Below are 20,971 nucleotides of genomic sequence, written 5' to 3' on the forward strand. Positions count from 1 at the left end.
GAAGCCATTTAATAACTCTGTAATAGTTCATTTTACACTTTAAATGAACTCCTTTGAAAATGTGGGAAATTACATAAAATACAACTTAGTTGCCTAGTCTTGTCCGCCTTCTTCTGCTACTATCTAATAATTTTACATTAATTAAACAAACTTTGCTATTTTCTTTTCAATGCAAGTGCAAAATAAACAATTTTCAAGCTCAGAATACCTTTGCCTGTCCTTGAATGGGAAAAGAAGTGACAGAAGCTGGAAATTTGTTTGCCCTCTTCAGCAAAAGTGGATTCGAACTGGACAATGACGAACACAAGGAGGTATTGGAGCCTGTAGAGGCTAGTTTGCCCTGCCAGAACAACCACTACTGGTTGAAGGTGTACAGAAGTCTTTAAGCATTTGTGTCTTCCAATGCATCAAAAAATAGTCCAATGAAATAGTTCAAATTAAATTATTTGGCACACCTTTGCCAAAATAACAAATGGAACTACATTAGACACAGTCAAAAATCATCACCTTCAAAAACCTGGTGCTAATTTCCTGCCCTCTTTATACCTAGGGTTTCCACACCTAACAATGCCCCATAGAGGCTGGAGGTGCAAAAGGAGCCAATAACTGAAGTACCATTTACAGTTTTGTATGTTCACATATTGTTAACATTCCACAAAAAATAACCAACACAAAACCCTTTGGTTTCCTCAATATTTGACCAGGTTTTAATTAACACAAGTTCAATCAGACAAGTTCAGTTTCAACCACACTCGCGTGTGGAATTCTGCTTCAGGGTTATTCCATGAAGTGCCATCCTAAACCCACCTTTTGAGCATCAGCATCCAGCCCAATACCATAGCTGTTGACAGCTCCAAGAAATTCCACTTGATGATCCCTGATGTCCTGAAGATCCTGTTTCTACAGCCCACCAGCCCCTGTTTGGCCAGCACGGGATAGCCAACAATCTTAAATGAAAAGTGCATCTTAATAGTGTTTCAAAAGGAATTCTGCTGCACCTCCAGCCAAGACTCCATAAAACTGATCAAGTTAACAGACGCCACCACCCTCATTGGGCTCATCTCGGACGGGGATGAGTCTGCCTACAGAAGGGAGGTGGACCTGCTGGTGTCCTGGTGCAGTTAACAACCTGGAGTTCAATACCCAGAACACAGTGGAGATGATCGTGGACTTCAGGAAAGTCACAACTCCCCAGCCTCCCTCACTATCACAAACTCCCACATCACCACCGTGGACTCCTTCCGCTTCCTCGGCACCACCATCACCCAGGACCTCAAGTGGGAGCATACCATAAGCTCCCTCATCAAGAAGGCCCAGCAGAGGATGCACTTTCTGCGGCATCTGAGGAAAGCCAAGCTGCCAGCGCAGATCATGGTGCAGTTTCACACAACATCGAGTCCGTCCTCACCTCCTGCATCAATTTCATTTAAAACTAAATTTGTAACGCTCGAAATCACAACAGCTGTCACCTCGAGGGACTTGGCAATGTCTCAGGAATAACTATCAATCCTGGAGGAGTTTCACACTGAAGGAGAGATCCGACTCTCTCAGACAGACAGGTGGACGCGAGATAGACAGTGGGGTTGGACCCACTAAGGAGTAGAGCCCGTTTCTCCAGGTAGACCGTTTCAACTGGATCCACAGGTGATCGATGTGCCTGTTCCACTCCCAGCGGGGAAGTGGGAGAAGAAGAAGAAAAGGCATTGAACAGATTGCAAGTAAAATTAAAATTAAATTAAATTAAGTTAAATATTGTTTGATAGAAAAAGTGGTCAGAAGCAGAGGTGCTCAATCTGCCATACTTCCCTCAGCATAGTTGCTCCAAGGGCAGCGTAGCTGGGAAACTGTAGGTTTTTATTTGTGTTCCTAACTGGCCTGACCTTAGGCAATTTCAAAGAGGAAAGTTTTAAGCCTAGTCTTAAATGAAGAGACTGAAGAGGCTCTGGTGAGGCACAAATAGGTGTAAGTTATGGTCAAGGATTTCAGACTGCTCAGAGACAGCGTGATATGGCTGTTTCCGCTGTTGAGCTGCTGATCACTGGGAACGCAACTGCCCTCAACCTGCTCCGCCCAGAGAGGCCGGAGCTTAGTCAGGCAGAACCTAGGCTTCAAGAGAAGGTGGGGATACAAACAGTACCAATGCTGGTGGACACAGAAGCTCCACACTCTTCCATCAACTTCCCTCTTCACCGCAACCAACTCTCGGGACACTCACTCTCTTTGATTGGTTTCTCTGGGACTCCTCAATCTCTGCCTCTGACAAGCCTCTGTACATTGCGGGACAGACACATTTACACTCCTTGTGTCATCTCCTCACACTCCCGTCACTCTGCTCGGACAAGATCTGCTGATGAAGGCTGGAGCTACTATTTTGTGCTCTGACAAAGGACTAACTGTTGCATTTCCAGATGGACTGTCAATTTGTTGCACCTCATCACGCAGCTCTGGACAATAACTAATGCAGGGACAAAACACACCCACTTCATGGCAGCCCTGGTTTGACACTCGTGGTATGCGTGGCATCCTACCACGCACCTTATGACAGATTTGATGAGGTTTATCAATGATACAGAAATTTCAGGTCATGAGTGGACTATCAAAAGTGATCAAATTTGATTGGGAACAGAGGGCCTGTCACCAGCTCATCCGGCGAAAAGATCTAGGCCCAATGACCAAAAGATCGACACTGTGACTGATGTGGTTCTCTGTACCGCCACGGATCCCCTGTTATTTAACATGGACATGACCAGGGTAGTGCAGATACCTGAATATCGTAACACACCTAAACAAACCGTAACAAACCATTCAGGGCATCGATGGGACCTGGTCTAGACTGTGGGAGGCTGGTGTGCTGGAACCATCTTACTCAGATTGGAATACACCCATTTTGCCTGTACCAAAGAAAGATCCATCTCAGTTCAGTGGTTTACTGTTATCGACTTGGCTAATGCCTTATTCTGCATCCCACTTGCTCCTGAGGTCTGACATGTCTTTGCTTTTACTCGTAAGGGCGTGAAATTGCAATACATTAGATGGCCACAAGGGTTCAAATTAAGTCCTGGAATCTTTAACCAGGTGCTGAAGAAAGTGCTTTCCCCCTTGCAGCTGCCAGAAGGTGTCATACTGATCCAGTATGTAGATGATCTCCTGCTGGCTGCTTCCACCGTCTCAACGTGTCTGTCTGCCACCAAATATGTACTTTTACGGCTTCACAATTGCGGCTTCAAAGTATCTCAGAAAAAGTTACAGACGCTCAGTGAAATTCTGGGACGCACAGTGTCCAGTGTAGGGAAGTTTTTGTGTTCGCCAGAACACAAAAACATAAGTTTGACACATCCTTTGACTGTGCTTCCACACATGCTGTGGTTGGTTTGGCACAGTCCACCTCTTTCACCATGACTGTTCTCAGACAACGTTGGTTTCTGAGGGTGTCAACATGGCTGACAATCTCTCTTGTGAGGGTTCTCCTCATGACTGTGTTTCTCTTACTAAGACCTTGGCCAAGGAACGTTCTGATCTTTCTTTTGAACCACTGAATGAAGGAATTGTGTTTTTCACCGATTGATGTTGTTTTAGGAAGCCAGGCGGCTCTCTGTCTGCAGCAGCTGCTGTTGTTAAAGCGTAAAGTGACTCTTTTGTTGATTTAATCTCCACTAAAATCCTTTACTCTCCCTCAGCACAATGTACAAAATCTTAGCTATTGTATTGGCCTTAGAACACTTTACTGATCCACCTGTGACCATCTATTCAGATTCTGCTTATGCTGTTGGAGTGATTGTTACCGATCTTGCTGAATGGAGGATAAATGATTTTAAGACAGGCAGGATCACTAGATTAGATGCTGCACTTGTGTTGCCCTCAACATGACCCCAAAATTTTTCGGATTCAAAATATATCAGAGAAAACAAGATTGTGGTCGTGTATATCAAAATAATTTATTCCCTGACATTACTAAGTCTATTCCTAACCCGTGCATGGAGTCCAGCTCTTGACAGCAACAGGAACTCACTTCTCCCCTTTGTGCATGACAATAAAAATACATAATGAATATTCATGAAGGTTGATTCTAGTCACGCCCCTGGCTCCACCCAACGACCGTTGTCCAGTCGGTCTCCTTATATGATGTTGTTTGCTCTCTTTGAGACGCAGCAGAACGGCTTCTGCAAATTCATTCAGTCATTATAAATTACATTTACTTAAGACAAAGGAGTGGGCGTGCTAACTTCCTGTAGGAGCTCTCATTAACAGGAAGAGCTCTACAACTCAAAACTAGACATTACCCAACTGTCTGCTAGTTACATCCTTGGTGTAAGCAACTTAACACTTACATGATTTTTGCGACTAGATTGTAAGAGGATTCAACAGATTTAATTCCTGTTGACTCTTTTGAAACCATAAAACTAAGTTATCTCTCTTTCATATACTGTACAGCACATGCTCAACAGAGATTACCATACATAAACCCGTAGGATGTTTGCCTATCCTACCCAGCGACCAATTGAGTCCCGTCTGGCATATTCTCATGCGAGTAAAAGCCCGTGTGTGTCTGTCCATGGATCTTTATGGACAAACACTACGGTACTTAATAATAGGCTTGACTTCAGATTTACTTATTTCAACAATTACATCAATTGATAGCAGTTTTAGAGATTCTTTAGCCAGAAAAACACTCCCGCCTATCTGTTAACATTGTTTGTTTTCACCCAAAAGGGTGCGTGGCCGTAGCGCTTGCCCATAAGTACCCGTATGACCAGAGACGTCACATGTCCATCGGTTGTCATGACGATGATGTCGCGTCATGATGGTGATGTCACTGACACTGATGTCGCCAAAATTCTCCTCCCCCCCTCGCTCTGTCTCTTTCTCTCCTTTTTGTTGTTGCTGTTGCTTTAATTGTGGCTGGCAGCCAACTGTAAAAGTGCATTTACCGCCATCTACTTTATTCTTTAGACTTTATTCCTTAGACTTTTTGGCGTAATATTTTTATTTCATTTTCGTATATTTGCTCTGAAGTGGGTTTACTTCAAAGTGCTTCTGTGTGAGCAATGTGGTCTTTTATTTACGTATTTGCTTTGAAGTGCTTCTGTGTGATGAATGTGTTCTTCTAGACCTGTCTCCTGTTTAAGGTCTGCAGCAGCCAGACACTCTTTGAATAGTAAGCTAACGCCAATAACTTAAGATAACAGTTAACGTTATCCTAACGTTATGCTAATCATTAATTTAACATTGACCATTTTCATTTCTTTTTCTGTAGGTTCAAGAGGCATACCGTATCTGTTAATGCATGACAAATTACAACGATAAAGATTCCATCAAAAAACAAGATGATAAAAACAAAAGTGTCAAATCCCCAAACAGTTTTGAAGGATGAAGAGAAAATCAAAAAGGTATTTGCTTTTTGACTATTAACTAACTGCAAACCTTTATTGCATTGATTATCTTGGTGGAAGAAGTTGTTGTTTTTGTTGTTGTGGTTGTTGTTGAAACATACTGTAGAAGAACTACATAAGTAAAAGTAGACAAGCAATAAAATACTCCCATTAAAAAAATGACTGAAGTAAAAGTATTCAAGTACACATTGGTCTTTTACTTTAAGAGTAAAGAATTTTCCTGATTATTTGTCACCAGAAGCAATACTGGTTATATATCAAATATTAACTATATTAGAATATTTTGTTTACTCAAAGCTGGGACTTGGACCGATAAACATGCTAAAAAAAAAAGTCCTCGGCCATTTCAGCAAATTTCTGCTCAGTAGTGACGTTAAAGTAAAAAATATCAACTGTATAATTTTCCTAAAGTAATTAAAAATACTTCTATGAATAAACTATCAAAGCTGCTTAGCTGGTATTTAGTGACAGACTGAGGGCAAGTGTGATTAAAAGCCTGGTGCTTTAAGTTTGAATTTTGTTCGTACTGTAATTCTGATGCATCAATCTTTTCTTGTAGCTTTCCTTGGTGGATGTGGAACAGGCACTTTTCCAACCGTATCCCTCTAAGATCATCTTCCAAAACTTCACTCCCGGGGAGACATTCAAGTTACCTCTGCAGCTTTTTAATAGGGACAAGGTGTGTGTTTGTGCGTGTGCGTGTGCATGCGCGTGTCGAGCGCGTGTGTCGAGTTTATGTGTTTTTCTGTTTTGGTTTGTTGAAGAGCAATTGTTTGCCTTTTGAAATTGAAACATCTGTGGATGCTCATCAGCGTGTGTAAAGGTTGTTGCGCTGCACAGGAAGAAAGCTTTACTGAAAACAGTTCATAAGAGATTTATCTTTGTACTTTCTACAATACATCATTTTGAGATGATGAATAAGTCCTCAGTGGTGTATGTGTGGGATTTGCTGATCCAGTCTGTGATGTCTTGTTGTGAAGGTCCCGAGATATGTGAAGTTGGAGCTGCAGGAGTCTGAGTATTTCCGTGTGGCTGGTCCAGAGGACGCAAGTGGCAAAGTTGCACCAGGACTGTCTGCTAATTATACCGTTTTATTCAGCCCACAGGACAACAAGGTACGTTTGACAGAAAATAATTTACATTGCAAAAAATTGAGCATTAGGTTGCATCACAATATCCTTGATCCATACCTTACTGATACAGTAAGAGAGTACGCTGAGAAACAAGGTCAAAATGAGATGCAGCATTGGTAAATTAGGGGTAATAATAAAGTGTTGTGTCTTAGACTGAAGAGAAGATTTGTTCTCTTTTTTCCAGGACTATCAGCATCGTCTGGTTTTTGTCACTGAGAGGGAGCGCTTCGAGATCTCAGTTGTTGCCATAGGACCACGTGCCATCCTAGACTTTCGGGACGAGCTCCTTCTTTCCGTCTGCCACGTGAAAGCCACTACAGAGAAGACTCAGCTTGTACGCAATATTGGAAACAGCAAAGCTAACTTCAAGCTACAAACAAAAGAGTCAGTTATAATGTATTAAATTATAGATTTAATGATGCCCTGGCTTGGGTGATATGTATTATTATTATTTTGGTTATTTTGCAGGCCTTTTTCTGTGATACCGACCTCTGGAAGTTTGGATGTGGGGCATAGTGTACAGGTGACAGTAACATTTAGCCCCCTGAGCGTTGGTGACCACAGACAGGACCTACTGCTGTACTACCACACTGGTGAGACATACAGTGCTACTATCAAAATATATCAAATATTTGTGTTGTTTCATCCCGATGAAGGAAAAAAACATTTTCATTCTAAAGAAGCATGTGTCCAACATTGCACATTGCACATTTCATTGATTATATCTTAGATTTAAAAAAGACTTGCAATAATAATTCTATAAGCTTGAATTAAGTTTTCTGAATCCTTATTAGCCAATCTTGAAGTGTATTTTTGTGTGATAATATCAAATTCAAATATTTGATATTATCACACAAAAATGCCTCTTATCAAGCATTTTTTCCACTGACCTTTTTAGCTTGACTTTTTTGGCCATGAAAGTCTAAAGTTTGGTCAGAGTCTCTGTTATTACCTTGATTTTCATGCTGTAGGGGAAGCCTTCCGTACTAGAAAGAGGTTTTAAATCAGTTTTAATGTTAAACCAGATAGCAAATTGTCTCAAGACATTTTACTGTTGCATTTTTGCTGGCATGGAGACATTCTTTAAAGTATTGTGTTTTATCATCAGGACAGGTGCACTTTACTTTAGTATTGTTGAATCTGATTTAATCTGGTTCTTAATCTGAATCTTTCTCATAAATGCTTATTGTTTATAGTTGTAATTACAATTTGAAAGGCTCTTTATAACTGACATTTGAAAGACTCTTTATAACTGTGTCACATATTTTATTCATATTTATTGTATTACTATATTTACAGATTAAACGTCCTCCCATCTCACTGTAACATGCCTGACTGTCATTTAAATGCGTGTATTTGTGTGTATTTGCATGTAAATCTAATGTCTACTTCTCGATTTTGACAGGTGAACTCATTTGCGTCAGTTTATTTGGAGCTTGTGAAGAAATAGACATCCAACTTGAGTCTGACCTGGTTCTGCTGGACAAGACTTTCATATCTTTGTCGAGTGTGCAGACCGTGTCCCTCACAAACACCAGCCACATCCCGCTGCGCTACTTTTGGACTACACAGCCCAGATGCAGTGAGCAGGAGGACATGCCCAGGTGGGTGTAGGGTGGACTTCATTTGCATACATGTATAAATGTATAGAACAACCGGGACAATATTCAGAAAACCTATAAAATCCCCATGTAGTCTTTAAAAGCCCAAATCTCTCTTGGGTCTGACACATGAGTCCTTGTAGAAGGTGCAGTATATATTCATTTCCCCCTCATTTTCATAGGTCTCATTTCAGTGAAATGACACAGATGAAATATAATCAGAATCAGAAAAGCTTTATTGTCAGTGTGCAAGATTCACAAACTAGGTATGTGCTTTGGCAACTATCTTGTGCAAACAAATAGCAAATAATAATTAAAGCCGCAAGCGGCATCCAACGGCCCTCGCGGGCCGCCGGCCTTCCGACTCTGCGCTTTCGACTTGATAAAGATGGCGCCCTTATTGTGTGTTGAATTAAAAAAGAACTTGACAGACGGCGACACATTGGACATGGCCAATCCAGTGCAAATGAACACAAGTGTCAGTCAAATTTGTTGCGCCGCCGCACAGAGACCGTAGCCCTTAGAATATAAATATGGATAACTTTTGATGCCCCGCTTGTGTAGATGATTTTCCCCAAATATGAGCTTGATCGAGCTATTGCCCTTAGAGGAGTTTGTTAAAGTGTGAAGCGTAAATGTGAACATTTCAGAGATTTCGCTGTTTTCCCATTTCTGACATATATTTGCGGGTCCGCCACACAGAGACCGTAGCACTTAGAATCAAAATATGGATACGTTTTGATGCCCCGCTTGTGTAGATGATATTCTCCAAATATGAACTTGATCGGACAATCGCCCTAGGAGGAGTTCGTTAAACTGTGAAGCGTAAAAATGTGGTGATTTGAGCAATTCTACGATTTTCCCATAAGGATAACATGGGATGTTTCTGTCATCGCTACGGTTACGCCGTACAAAATATGACTTTGGCTCTCATACTTTTATGATCAGGATGGCAAATTAGAATTTTGTTGAAAATATCATGTCATTTGGAAAAAACTCTATTGTTTATAGGCCACTCTGAAGGCCAAATAGTCAGAATTCTGGGAAACGTTTGCGGCTCCGTCGCACAGAGACCGTAAAAGCTATCCTTAAAATTTGGATAACTTTAGATGCCCCACTTGTCTAGAGGACGTACACCGATTTTGAGGTCGGTGGGCAAAACGCACTAGGAGGAGTTCGTTAAAGTGTGAAACAGAAAAGTGTGGATATTCGAGAGATTTAGCGGTTTTCCCATAGGGATAACATGGGAGGCTTATGTCATCGCTACGACTACGCCGTAAAAATTAAGGCATTTGTCTGATTGGCTTTTTTGATCGGGACGCCAAAATAGAATTTTGGGTAAAGTTTAGAAAATTTTGGTAAAACTCTTTTTTGTTTGTCCTCACGAGAGGAATGCGTGTCCCGAATTTCGTAGCTTTACGTCAAAGATGACCTTGGGGCGTCTCCCATAGGCGCAATGTATTTTGACTTTTGTCGGTGGCGCTGTCGCGCCATTTTTTAACGAAAAAAAAAAATGGCCCAGAAAAAATTACATTTTTCGCCGATTCTGAATTTTGGGCAAAGTTTGGTGAGTTTTTGAGCATGTTCAGGGGGTCAAATTAGAGTTCAAAGCGATGAAGAACAAGAAAAATAATAATAAATATAGCCGCAAGCGGCAATGATCGGCCCTCGCCACGCCGCCGCCACACCGCCGCCACGCCGCAAGAGGAGGGGGCGCTAACGCGCCCCAATTGTCCTTTTATTACGCCTACTGCTGAATCTGTGACGCTGTCACATCTTCTCCCCTTTGTTTTACCATCAAAAAGCAATTTTATTTTGAATTCTTGGCAAAATGTGCGGCTTTGCCGCACAGACACCGTGACTCTTTGAATAAAAATGTGGATAACTTTTGATGGTCCTGAAGATGAGTCTCACCAAATTTCAGGTTAATATGTCTAACGCCCTAAGAGGAGTTTGTGAAAGTCTAAAGTGTAAACATGTTCTGGCGATTTCCCCATTGGAATAACATGGGAGGTTTTGGTCATCGCTACGGCAACGCCATAACAATTATGACATGGGTCTCATTGACTTTTTTGATGGGGATGCCAAAATTGAGTTGTGTGTCAAATTTCATATAATTTCGCAAAACTAAATATTTAACCTCCATATAAAATCTGTAGGGGGCGCTGTGGCTCCAAATTAATTTATTTCACTTCAAGTAGATTTAGGGCAAAGAGTTTAACAACTGATTCTAATTTGACGCAATTCGGACTTTATCTGCGCAAACGGCAGAAATGTTAAATTTGGGAGATTTCTGAAATTCTTGCTACAGTTTGCGGCTTCGCCGCACAGAGACCGTGACAGGTATCAATGTAATTTGGATAACTTTTGATGTCCCATTCCTCAGTAGCATTTTCACCAAATTTCAGCTTTTTAGGGCCAACGCCCTGGGAGGAGTTTGTAAAAGTACGACGTTTGGAAAAACTCCAAAGTCATGTTTAGCCATTTTTGAAGCAATATGGCCGACATTTGGTTGGGCGGACGGCGTTGCCGTAATAATATTTTTTACTTCTCTTGTCACCATCTACCTCTGCGCCAAATTTCATGATTCTACGATCAGATTTTTTTTTGGGTCATTTCCCATCTCTCAATGCATTTTTGGTACATTTGGGGGCGCTGACGCGCAATTTTTTTTAATTTTAGAAAAAGGAAATAGCCAGAATGTAGAGAGGCACGATTTTTAGAGGTGTGCTAATTTTTGTGACTTTTCGTCAATGTTCACTGGGTGAAAAATAGGGGGGTTGGTCCCGAGAAGAAGAAAGAAAGAATAATATTCCGATGCGAAAACAATGTTTCCCATTTTTCAAATATCATAAACTATACATTTCTACCTCATGGTGTGGGTCCCTGGTCACTGACGGGTACTTTCGTTAATTTTGAGTGGGCTCCGCCCACTTTGTGTTTTTGGCCCTCTATACAGTAATAATGTTCAGTTTTTGCATTACATGCTTATATGCACGGAACATGCAAGAGATGGGGAACGTATTCGTGAGCTACTTAGCGCAAATGAGTGCTTTATATGGGGATGACGACCGCTTCGCGGTCGTCATCTCAATGTAAAGTGCTCGTTTAGTGCGCACTTTTGCACGGGCTTCGCCCGTTTACAACGGTAAAGTTCCATTTTCCTAATACTAATTAGTATGCACGGGGCGTGCGTGACTGAAGGAGTACGTTAGTGAGTGTTTGGAAGTGGGCGAGCGCTTCGCGCTCGATTTCGTGCGCACTACGTGCGCACTTTCGCAGCCGTGCTTCGCACGGCCTTACGAGATTAATAGGCCTCTCGCCAGCTTGTGGCGCTCGGGCCTAATAATATTTTTAGCAAAAACAATATAGCCGTTTCCACTATAACAACAAATGATACATCGTTTGAAAGCTCTAAGCCTTCCCGATGCCGCCATGGGGTGGAATCATCATTATGAGCGCTTACGCGCTCGTCACTCCCTATTCCGTCGGGATGCCCCGCCCACTCCCCATAGACTTCCATTGATTTGAGCAGATACAAGCATGGCCCATGCCTGCGGCATGGATTCTCGTGCACAGGACTATGCCAGGAGGGTTTTTGGAGGAATGCAGCGCTTCGCGCTGCTGTTGTCAACAATGAGTGAATGGGCTACGCCCATTCACTCATTGTTGACTTTTTCTGTCATAGCAGGAGTAAGTATGCATGATCCATGCCTTCGGCATGGGTTAGTTCACTGTACTTGCCAGGGGCGACGGGGTACCAAACATGCGGGCTGTGCCCGCATGTTTGGTCAGACAGTTGCAACGCTGCCTTCGGCAGCGTTGCAGGAGCAATAGGCCCTCCACCCTGCTGGGGCTCGGGCCTAATAATAGAAGGGAAATAAGCATGCATAGTAAAATATAATTTTGTTTAACATTATGGATAGAATTATTTGAATGTGGAATTATAACAAACATTCTCTCAACAGGCATGCCATCCATCACTCTGGGCCTCTGTCCACCACTGCACAGAACCCTCTTTCTGACCTTTCAATTGAAGGTGCCATTACTCTGGAGCCAATGGTATGTATATGTATAAGTTACTGTTTCCCATGTCCCCATTTACCATCATCACATCACTATTACATCATTTGGCTATTTTCTATAGTTCAGTGTGTTTCTGGCATTTAAAAGTTCAATAAGACAACAGATTAAGGCAAGGCAAGGCAAGGCAAGTTTATTTGTAGAGCACATTTCATACACAAGGCAATTCAAAGTGCTTCACAGCAGGAAAAATGCATTCAAATCACAAAGAAATTACAGAAACAGAAATACAATAAAATTAACTAAATTAAAAATTATCAATCCAACTGATTTTCTAAACTAATAAAATCACAAACAAAAGAGAGGAGTGCAAAGAAAAAATCCTTTTAGTCATATGCGCAGCTAAACAAAACTGTTTTTAGCTTAGATTTGAACATTGTCAGAGTAGAAGTCTGTCTCACATCTTCAGGAAGACTGTTCCAGATTTTAGCTGCATAAAACTGAAACGCAGATTCCCCATGTTTTGTCCTGACTCTGGGCACCAGCAAGAGGCCGGTCCCTGAGGTCCTCAGAGTCCGAGATGGTTCATATGGCACTAACATATCCAAGATGTACTTTGGTGCTAGGCCATGGAGAGACTTGTACACAAGCAGAGCTGCTTTAAAGTCTATTCTCTGAGCCACAGGGAGCCAGTGCAGAGACCTGAGAACAGGACTAATGTGATCATACTTCCTGGTTCTAGTCAGCAGCAGCGTTCTGGATGTACTGCAGCTGTTTTACAACTCGTTTGGAGAGGCCAGTGAGCAGGCCGTTACAGTAGTCTAATCTACTGGAGACAAACGCATGGATAAGTCTCTCTAAATCTGGTTTTGACACTATATTTTTGATTTTGGCAATGTTTTTTAGATGGTAAAAAGCTGCTGATGTTATTGATTTGACGTGGCTATTAAAGTTCAAGTCTGAGTCCATTATTACCCCCAGATTTCTAACTTGGTTTGTAGGTTTTAGAGCGAGACTCTAGAGGTGACCGCTAACACTTTCTCTTTGTTTCTGTGGGCCAAAAACGATTATTTCAGTCTTGTCTGAGTTCAGCTGGAGAAAGTTGTTTTGCATCCACAAACTGATCTGTTGGATGCAGTGACAGAGTGAATCTACTGGTCCATAGTCACCTGCCGATAGTGAAACATAGATCTGAGTGTCGTCTGCATAATTGTGATAGGACACATTTTCACTGCGTATCAACTGACCCAACGGCAGCATGTAGAGGTTGAACAGAAGGGGACCCAGGACTGACCCTTGGGGCACTCCACAGGTCAGGGTCATGTGGTCTGAGACACAGCTACCAATTTCAACAAAGTACTTCCTGTCTTCCAGATAGGACCTTAACCAGTTTAGGGCAGTGCCAGTGATGCCCACCCAGTCCTCTAGTCTCTGTAAGAGGATCCCATGATCGACAGTGTCAAAAGCAGCACTCAGATCTAACAGAATTAAGACTGAGGCTTTGCCCGTGTCAGTGTTCAGGCGGATGTCATTTGTCACCTTGACAAGAGCAGTCTCAGTGCTGTGATGAGGTCTAAAACCTGACTGAAAAACATCAAATGAGTTGTTTATTAAGAGGAAATCTGTGAGCTGTTGGTAAACAACCTTTTCAAGGACTTTGCCCAAAAATGGCAGATGGGCCGGTAATGACTCAGTACTGCGGCATCAAGACTGCTCTTCTTTAGGAGAGGCTTTATGACCGCAGTTTTCAAAGACATTGGGAATGTTCCAGATTGAAGCGACATGTTAATTATGTGAGTGAATGGTGCTAACAAACTGTTCAGCACAGACTTTAGAAATCTGGTGGGTAACACATCAAGGCAGCATGTAGATGAACTCAGACTGGTGATGATCTCATGGACAGTTTTGTCAGTTACTGGTGCAAAGTGAGTTAGCTCTAAGTGTCTTGGTGGTTTTAGGGTAATTTTTTGCATTGTGGGATTTATAGCATTTTTAATGCCCTGAACTTTGTCATTAAAATAATGCAAACTCATTACACTTGGATGTGGAAATGAGTTCTAACGGCAGCTGAGCTGGAGGGTTTGTTAATCTGTTTACTGTGGCAAACAGGACACGCGAGTTGTTACTGCAGCTTCCAATTATTTCAGAAAAATATCTTTCCCTAGTTCTACATAAGATTAGGTTGTACATGTTCAGCTTTTCTTTGTAAATCTCTTTTTGAACCTGGAGCTTTGACTTGCGCCATTTCCGTTCGGCCCTGCGGCACTCCCTTTTCTGTGCCCTGACCGAATCATCATTTCTCCACGGCGCCTTCTGCTTATTTTTAACCATTTTAGCCTTTATAGGGGCGATGGTGTCCAGAACATTCAAAACACTAGATGTAACAGAGTTCAACAAATCATTTACATTAGAACATGAGACATTTTCAAAGTTTATCATTTCCATAAACTGTGCACCTGTGCCATCACTTATGTGTCTCCTCTGAACAACTGCAGGACCAACCGGAGGTTGGGGAGAAACAGACAGGTCAAAGAAGACACAGAAATGATCAGACAGAGCAACATCGATCACATTAACATTTGAAATATTTACCCCCTTTGTAATTATGAGATCTAGAGTGTGTCCTTTGCTGTGGGTGGGGCCTCTCACATGCTGAGTAAGACTGAAGGTTTCAAGGACAGCATCAAGCTCTTTAGCGTTTCTGTCACAAATATTATCAACATGCACGTTGAAATCACCTGTAATGACCAAACCATCAAAGTCTGTGCATATGACTGAAAGCATCTCAGTAAAATCATCAATAAAACTTTGGCAGTGCTGGGGAGGCTTGTATAAAACAATGAAGAGAATGGATGGAGACCGTTTTAGCTCCATTTTAAAGGATACATACTCAAATGATGAAAACACCCCAAAAGACAACCTGCGGGTAATTATTTCATCTCTAAAGACAGCACAGACTCCACCCCCTTTTTTGTTTTCTCGTGTTTCAGATTCAAACTTAAAGTTGGGTGGAGCAGATTCTATCAGAACTACATTTCCTGTGTTTTTGTCAAGCCATGTTTCAGTTAAAAACATAAAATCAAGATTATAAGAAGAAATAAAATTATTAATTAAGAGAGATTTGTTACATAAGGATCTGACATTTAGCACAGCAAGTTTCAGACTAGTTTCAGTGGGACTGGGCTTTATCTTTTCACAGGGAATATGAATCACATTTCTCAGATTGGGCCTGACTCGCATTTTGTTTTTCCATCTGTGTGATGATGTGACTACAGAAATAGCACTAGGGGGGGCTCTTTTTACATAGGGCCCCGGGTTGGTTTGATTTTTAATGTGACAATAAGTCCCGGCAACGCTGAGACCCAGTGCATCCTAGCTATGGGAGATACCAGGTAAAAGGCGAGGTTGGATGGGTGGTGGGGCTTTTGTAGCCAAGGAGAGTTTGGGACCAGGTGAGAGGCGAGGGGGGATGGGTGGTGGGGCTTTTGTTGGTGTAGTCGGCATAGCCCTTGCTATATTGGGCGTGAGTGGAGCCATCTTAATGCCTGATTTGATCAGACTTTCAAAATGGCTGGGAAGGCCCATGGGTGAGAGTGGAGATGAGAAGGAGAATGATGAATCTTTAGTGGGAGTAGATGTTGCAGGGGGAACCCAGGGCTGGTGTGAAGGCAGGGGCGATGACAGGGATGTTGTTGGGCTTGTCACAGATGGGTCCAAGGCCTTTGAAGATTGTTCCTTTGCTGGAGGCGGTGGAGGTGAATGTGGAGCAGCTGGAGCTGAATCCTTTGCTGGTGGTGGTGGAGCAGCTGCTGATGAATCCTTTGGTGGAGGCTGAGGTTGTGGTGCTTTTGATGTTGAAACATTGGCTCGGTCTTTGGCTGATGGAGCAGGAATTCTTCTCTCATTCCTCTCTTCTCTAACTATCTGCTCAGGACCCTGTCCAGGCCCAGTCCAATGCCTCAGAGCGTGGAGCAGGTTCTCTGTCAGCACCCTCACTCCACCTCTGCATAGGTGGGGGCCATTTCTCTTAAACAGGTCCTCTCGTTTCCAGAATAGATAGAAGTTCTCAATATAGTGTAGTCCTCTCGGGGGACACTCTTTGGACAGCCATGTGTTCAGCTGAAGAAGCCGGCTAAACTTGTTTATCCTCCTGTCGATGTTTGGAAGAGGTCCACTTATGAAAGTTTTGATTTCCATTTTATCAAGCACGTCGAATAACTTCAAGAAGTCTTTTTTCAAAACTTCAGTCTGTTCCCGCCGCATGTCCACTGCACCCACATGCACAATCAGCTGTTTAGCTCCTCCATGCTTAGCTATAATATTTGGAAGGAGTGACGTTATCTCAGAAACAGTGGCGCTTGGAAAAGAATGTGTGTTTATCTTTTCATGCGTCACGTGACTTATCGCCCCGTCTCCTATCAAAACAATCCGTGTGACCTTGGCTTTTGGCACAGATCCTCCTCGCTGTATTTTGGCCACGTCATCGTTCCTTTTTTCATTTAATTCCATCTCTGAAAGTGGTAAAAATCTGTTGGTGAGCTGTATTTTAGGTGACTTCACGTTATCTTTGTATCGTTTAGGCTTTGCTCCAAGTTTGTTCCAAGAAACAGCCTGGTCTTTCTGGTTTTTAGACAGTTTTGGAAACGACACACAGTCACTGCGGTTTAGGTTGAAAGTAGCAGTTTTTCTTGTAAAAAGTGTGCTCTTCTTACCGTCGGTTGACACAGGAATGGTATCGTGAAGAGCTTTTTCAGATTCCAAAACAAATATCCGTGTTTTCAGCTCATTAATTTCTTGTTGATATTTCCGACAGCGTTCACAGTCTTTCTCACTTCTTCTCCCGGACATGTCGCTGGCGTCAGATATGTCGTTAAAACTGGAAAAATGTTCTTAAAATCCTTGGTTTACTTGAAAAAGTCTAAAGCAAAAATGTTTGGAAGACAAAAACTGATTAAAAAGCAAAATAAATAAGGAAAGCAGCGATAGCAAGCGGAGCGAGCAAAAAAGCGTGTGCACTCTTCGGAAGCAGGTACAAGAGATTACAATATTTTCCTCCTCAAATGTCTTAAGCCAAATTACTTTCTACTTTCTGATACAATACCCCTGTGTAGATCCATATTTATTAGACAAAACAAGACTGTGACAGCGTCCCCTTTGAGCCCCAGGCCTGTCAGCTAATGTTGACATTGCTGCCGCTGCTAGTGTCTCCTTCAGCTCAACTCAGCCTCCCAAGGCACAGAAAGATAAAAGAGGTGAAAGAAAGAGAGGAAATCAGCCAATAACAACACAAAACTTTGGAAGGACAGCTAAGAACAGTGTTTGTTATTCTGCTCATGCTGCCGTCCACCTGTTAGTCCAAATAATAACTCCACTTTGATTTGGTTCATTTATTTCGTGAACACCACATTCAGGTTAGCCACACAACAAAGTCTCCCTCGGTCCCACCCAGACACGTATAACAGGTAAACAGAACAGTATCGCCCCCTAGCTGTCAGGCATGAGACGTGAAACTTAGAGAAGTGAAACTTAAGAAACTAACAAACTCACTCTCTTTTTAAAACAAAAAAACACACAGCAACACAACATAACATGAGTGTAAGTGTTGTTGTTGAACAGTTATTTAACAGTCCAATGTCCTTCATGGAGAGCCTTAAGAAGCATGGCCGAGGAAGCTCCCTTTTTAGTAAGGCAGTCTGCAAGCTGCTCTTTAGTTTCAGACCACAACACTTGAAGGACCTTTTCAGTTTGAATTAGTTCTTTGATTGAACTGATTTCTAAACGCAGTCGTTTTTTTCTGTGACAAACTTGGTAGACTTCAGTGCATCAACAAGAGAAAAGTTATCAGTGACACAGATTATTGGTACAGGATGTTCAGTGCTACCTACATTAAGTTCAGAGAACAATGTTGAAAGAAAAATTGCATTGTCAATTCCCTCTGACATTGCTAGAGTTTCACCTGCAAGTGTACTTCTAACAATTCTCTTGATTCTCTTTGACTGCCATGAGATAGGAGAAAAACATCCATTGTCACCCATCAAAACAATAAAGTGCCCACCTTGAGTTCCTCCATCTGACAGATTACCAAAAGATGCATCAGTGAAAGTAACTAATTTTAAGTTACTGTCTTTACCAAGATGCTGGAAATTCAACTCAACAGACTTAGCCTTCAGTTTGCACACAACTCTGTTTGCTTCATTAATAGTCTGTACAGTAGCCTGTTTAAGATTTGATGCTAAGTTACTTGCATCAAACATGGCATCAGGTCTGCTCTGTCTGGCAACCCACAGAAGTTGCCCTATCTTAGATCTGAGCTGATCTTGCTCTGCTTCAGTGAGGGGTGAGCCTGGCTCTGCTGCCCGTGAGGGTGTGAGAGGTATGGGATGTAAATGTTGAATGTATGTCTCTTGGTGTATTTGTACCTTTTTACTCAAAGTAACCAACTCCACACCCACATAAGAAAAGCTATCCTGAGCTTCACGACCAACATTGAACTTTGATCTGAGATGAGGCATAACAGTCATAGAAAACATTTGTGTACCTCCCCAAATGAAATCATCAACGTGACAAGCTAGTACACCAGTTACATTTTTGTCCTCATCTAACCAGTAGAAAACTGCAGGGTCAACTTTAGATATGACAGCTCCTGCTTCAATCATTATGCTTTTCACTCGGTTATACCAAGAGTGAGGCATCAGCTAAACCATACACACATTTTCGCAGTTTCCAAAGTACACCAGTGCTATTAGCCTCTGGAGGAGGTCTGATGAAAATGTCTCTAGATAGTTCCAGTCCTTGTAAGAAGGCAGATTTTGTGTCCATTGAACGAAGTTGCCATTGTTTCTGACAACTGACTGCCACTAAGAGCCTCAGGGACTCTGAAGCACAGGTTGGAGAGTCCTTTTGTAGCTCATAAACTTGTAGCTCCTCAAATCCTCGTGCAACAAGCCTGGCTTTTGGTACTAATCCGTTCTCAGTCTCTTTTAGAGTGCACACCCACCGAGTGGAAATGCACTTTTCTCCTTTGTCCTCAACTTCCTCAAACACGTCGTTTTGTATCCAACTTTTTATTTCATTGGACTTGGCTTCATCAAATGACAAATCCTTAGTGACAAAAACATCCTCGCATGTGTCACCACATGCGAGGATGTATACAATCTTTACATGAGAAGAAAGGGCTCAAAGTGAAGAGGAGAAGAAGAGTCCTGAACTTGAAGATCTTCCAGCTGTAACAGATCCACTGCTTCATTGTTTCCCGCCACCTCAGCAGGCTCAAGCAGCTCAAAGTTATACCAGTCCTTATATTTTCCGGTGGCTTTTCCAGCACGTCCTAACACTTTAGCAGTACGTGAAACACCACTCTCTGCGTTTCTGAATGTAACAATTTGGCCAGTCTTTATATTTCCAGCACCCCGTCTCTCTGCCCCAGCATATTCATGAGCGGGTGGAGGATCATTGTCATTGTTTTCAGCATTTGTCTCTTCGGTATCCTCATTTATGTCATATGAGTGTTGTTCGTCCTCATTGTTTTCTTTATCACAGCTGGTCTGAGGTTCCTCATGTTCCTGATTGGCTTTCCTCAGCCTAAGTCGGTGAACTCTGACACAGGTGCCACCGTGTCTAACAAAAACAACAGCACCGTCCTGCCCAATGACCACCGCAGGCCCTCACTCTGGACAGTCCACACGTTTGTAAAACACTTTGTCTCCCTGTTCATACCTCTCATCGTTGTGACGTATCTGTTTCTTTAGCGCTCTCCGTATTCGTTCGGAGCATTCTGCTTCTGTAAAGGCCTTCCTTGCAGTGTGCAGAGCTGAAATGTGTTTGGCAACCCACTCACTTTTAGTGGTGCCCTCTAGAGCAGGTGGTCTGTCAATCAACACCGAAGGTAGGTTAGGATTCTGCCCAAACACAAGCTGATGTGGGCTGTAACCATGGACACTTTGCATACAGTTCTTTGCCATAAGAGCCCAGTCCATGGCAGTGCTCCAGTCACATCTAGTAGTAGTTTTCACTTTGAGTATGATCTCTGTTAAAGTTTGGTTGTGGGGGCTGTATGCTGGTGTGGTTTTTACTTCAATATTAAAGTTTTCAGCCATGTCTCTCACTTCTTCATTATTAAACTCCCCACCATTGTCACTGAACAACTTTCGTGGTGGGCCGTGCACACTGATCCAATCATGAATAAAATGTTTAACGATCTCAGAGGATTTCTTGGTGGTCAAAACACTTCCTGCACTAAATCGAGTGAACTGGTCAATGATATGTAGGTACCACACCCCTGGCTCAAGCTCGTGCAGATCTACAGCTACAGTCTCATTATACGTTGAAGCCAGTGGTAGGCCAGCCGCAGGTTTGGGTTTGGTCTTACAGTACTTTTGACATGCTTCACACTGACTTACAACCTTTTGTAGTAAGCCAATGCATTCTGTGTCTTTGTTTCCAGAACTACTTAAAAGCCTATGTAGTTTGTCAGCAGAAGCATGCCCAAACTGCTTATGAACTTCTATAGGATACAATGACAAAGGCATCTCATGACCTCTTGGGCTTTGTCAAAGCACTGGAAGAACAACTTTTAGGACTACGACAAAGTCTGAGGCATAAAGTCTGGCGGTAATGCAACACTTGGATGCCAACCGCCATAAAACAACAACAACAAGTTTCTCTAAAACTTTTGTCTTCTCGCTTGTGTCCATTTTGTCTGTGCTTGTCAGCACTTCTTCCTCAGTAGTTGTTAATATCTGATCAGCATTTACAAAACATTTATCTTCACTGTCGATTATGTTCACACAGAAATGTCCTGAGCTTGTAAAGTCCAGTTTGATAG

General features: G+C 42.3%; 1 protein-coding gene across 1 annotated transcript in view; it reads left to right on the forward strand.

Moving 5' to 3' along the window:
- The first annotated feature begins 5,254 nt into the window (after positions 1 to 5,254).
- The window catches only part of LOC140348484 (hydrocephalus-inducing protein homolog), a 47,251-nt gene continuing 31,534 nt past the window's right edge, over positions 5,255 to 20,971 (forward strand). Inside the window, exons 1-7 of the mRNA XM_072434420.1 lie at positions 5,255 to 5,387; positions 5,950 to 6,069; positions 6,371 to 6,505; positions 6,708 to 6,907; positions 6,992 to 7,116; positions 7,929 to 8,133; positions 12,093 to 12,186. Coding sequence (XP_072290521.1) covers positions 5,325 to 5,387; positions 5,950 to 6,069; positions 6,371 to 6,505; positions 6,708 to 6,907; positions 6,992 to 7,116; positions 7,929 to 8,133; positions 12,093 to 12,186 — 942 coding nt within the window. The 5' untranslated portion in view covers positions 5,255 to 5,324. The remainder of the gene's footprint in view (positions 5,388 to 5,949; positions 6,070 to 6,370; positions 6,506 to 6,707; positions 6,908 to 6,991; positions 7,117 to 7,928; positions 8,134 to 12,092; positions 12,187 to 20,971) is intronic.

The sequence above is a fragment of the Eucyclogobius newberryi genome, unplaced genomic scaffold (genome assembly GCF_026437365.1).
Source record: "Eucyclogobius newberryi isolate DKJ021-1_F unplaced genomic scaffold, fEucNew1.0.hap1 SCAF_7, whole genome shotgun sequence".
In the NCBI taxonomy this organism is placed as follows: Eukaryota; Metazoa; Chordata; class Actinopteri; order Gobiiformes; family Gobiidae; genus Eucyclogobius; species Eucyclogobius newberryi.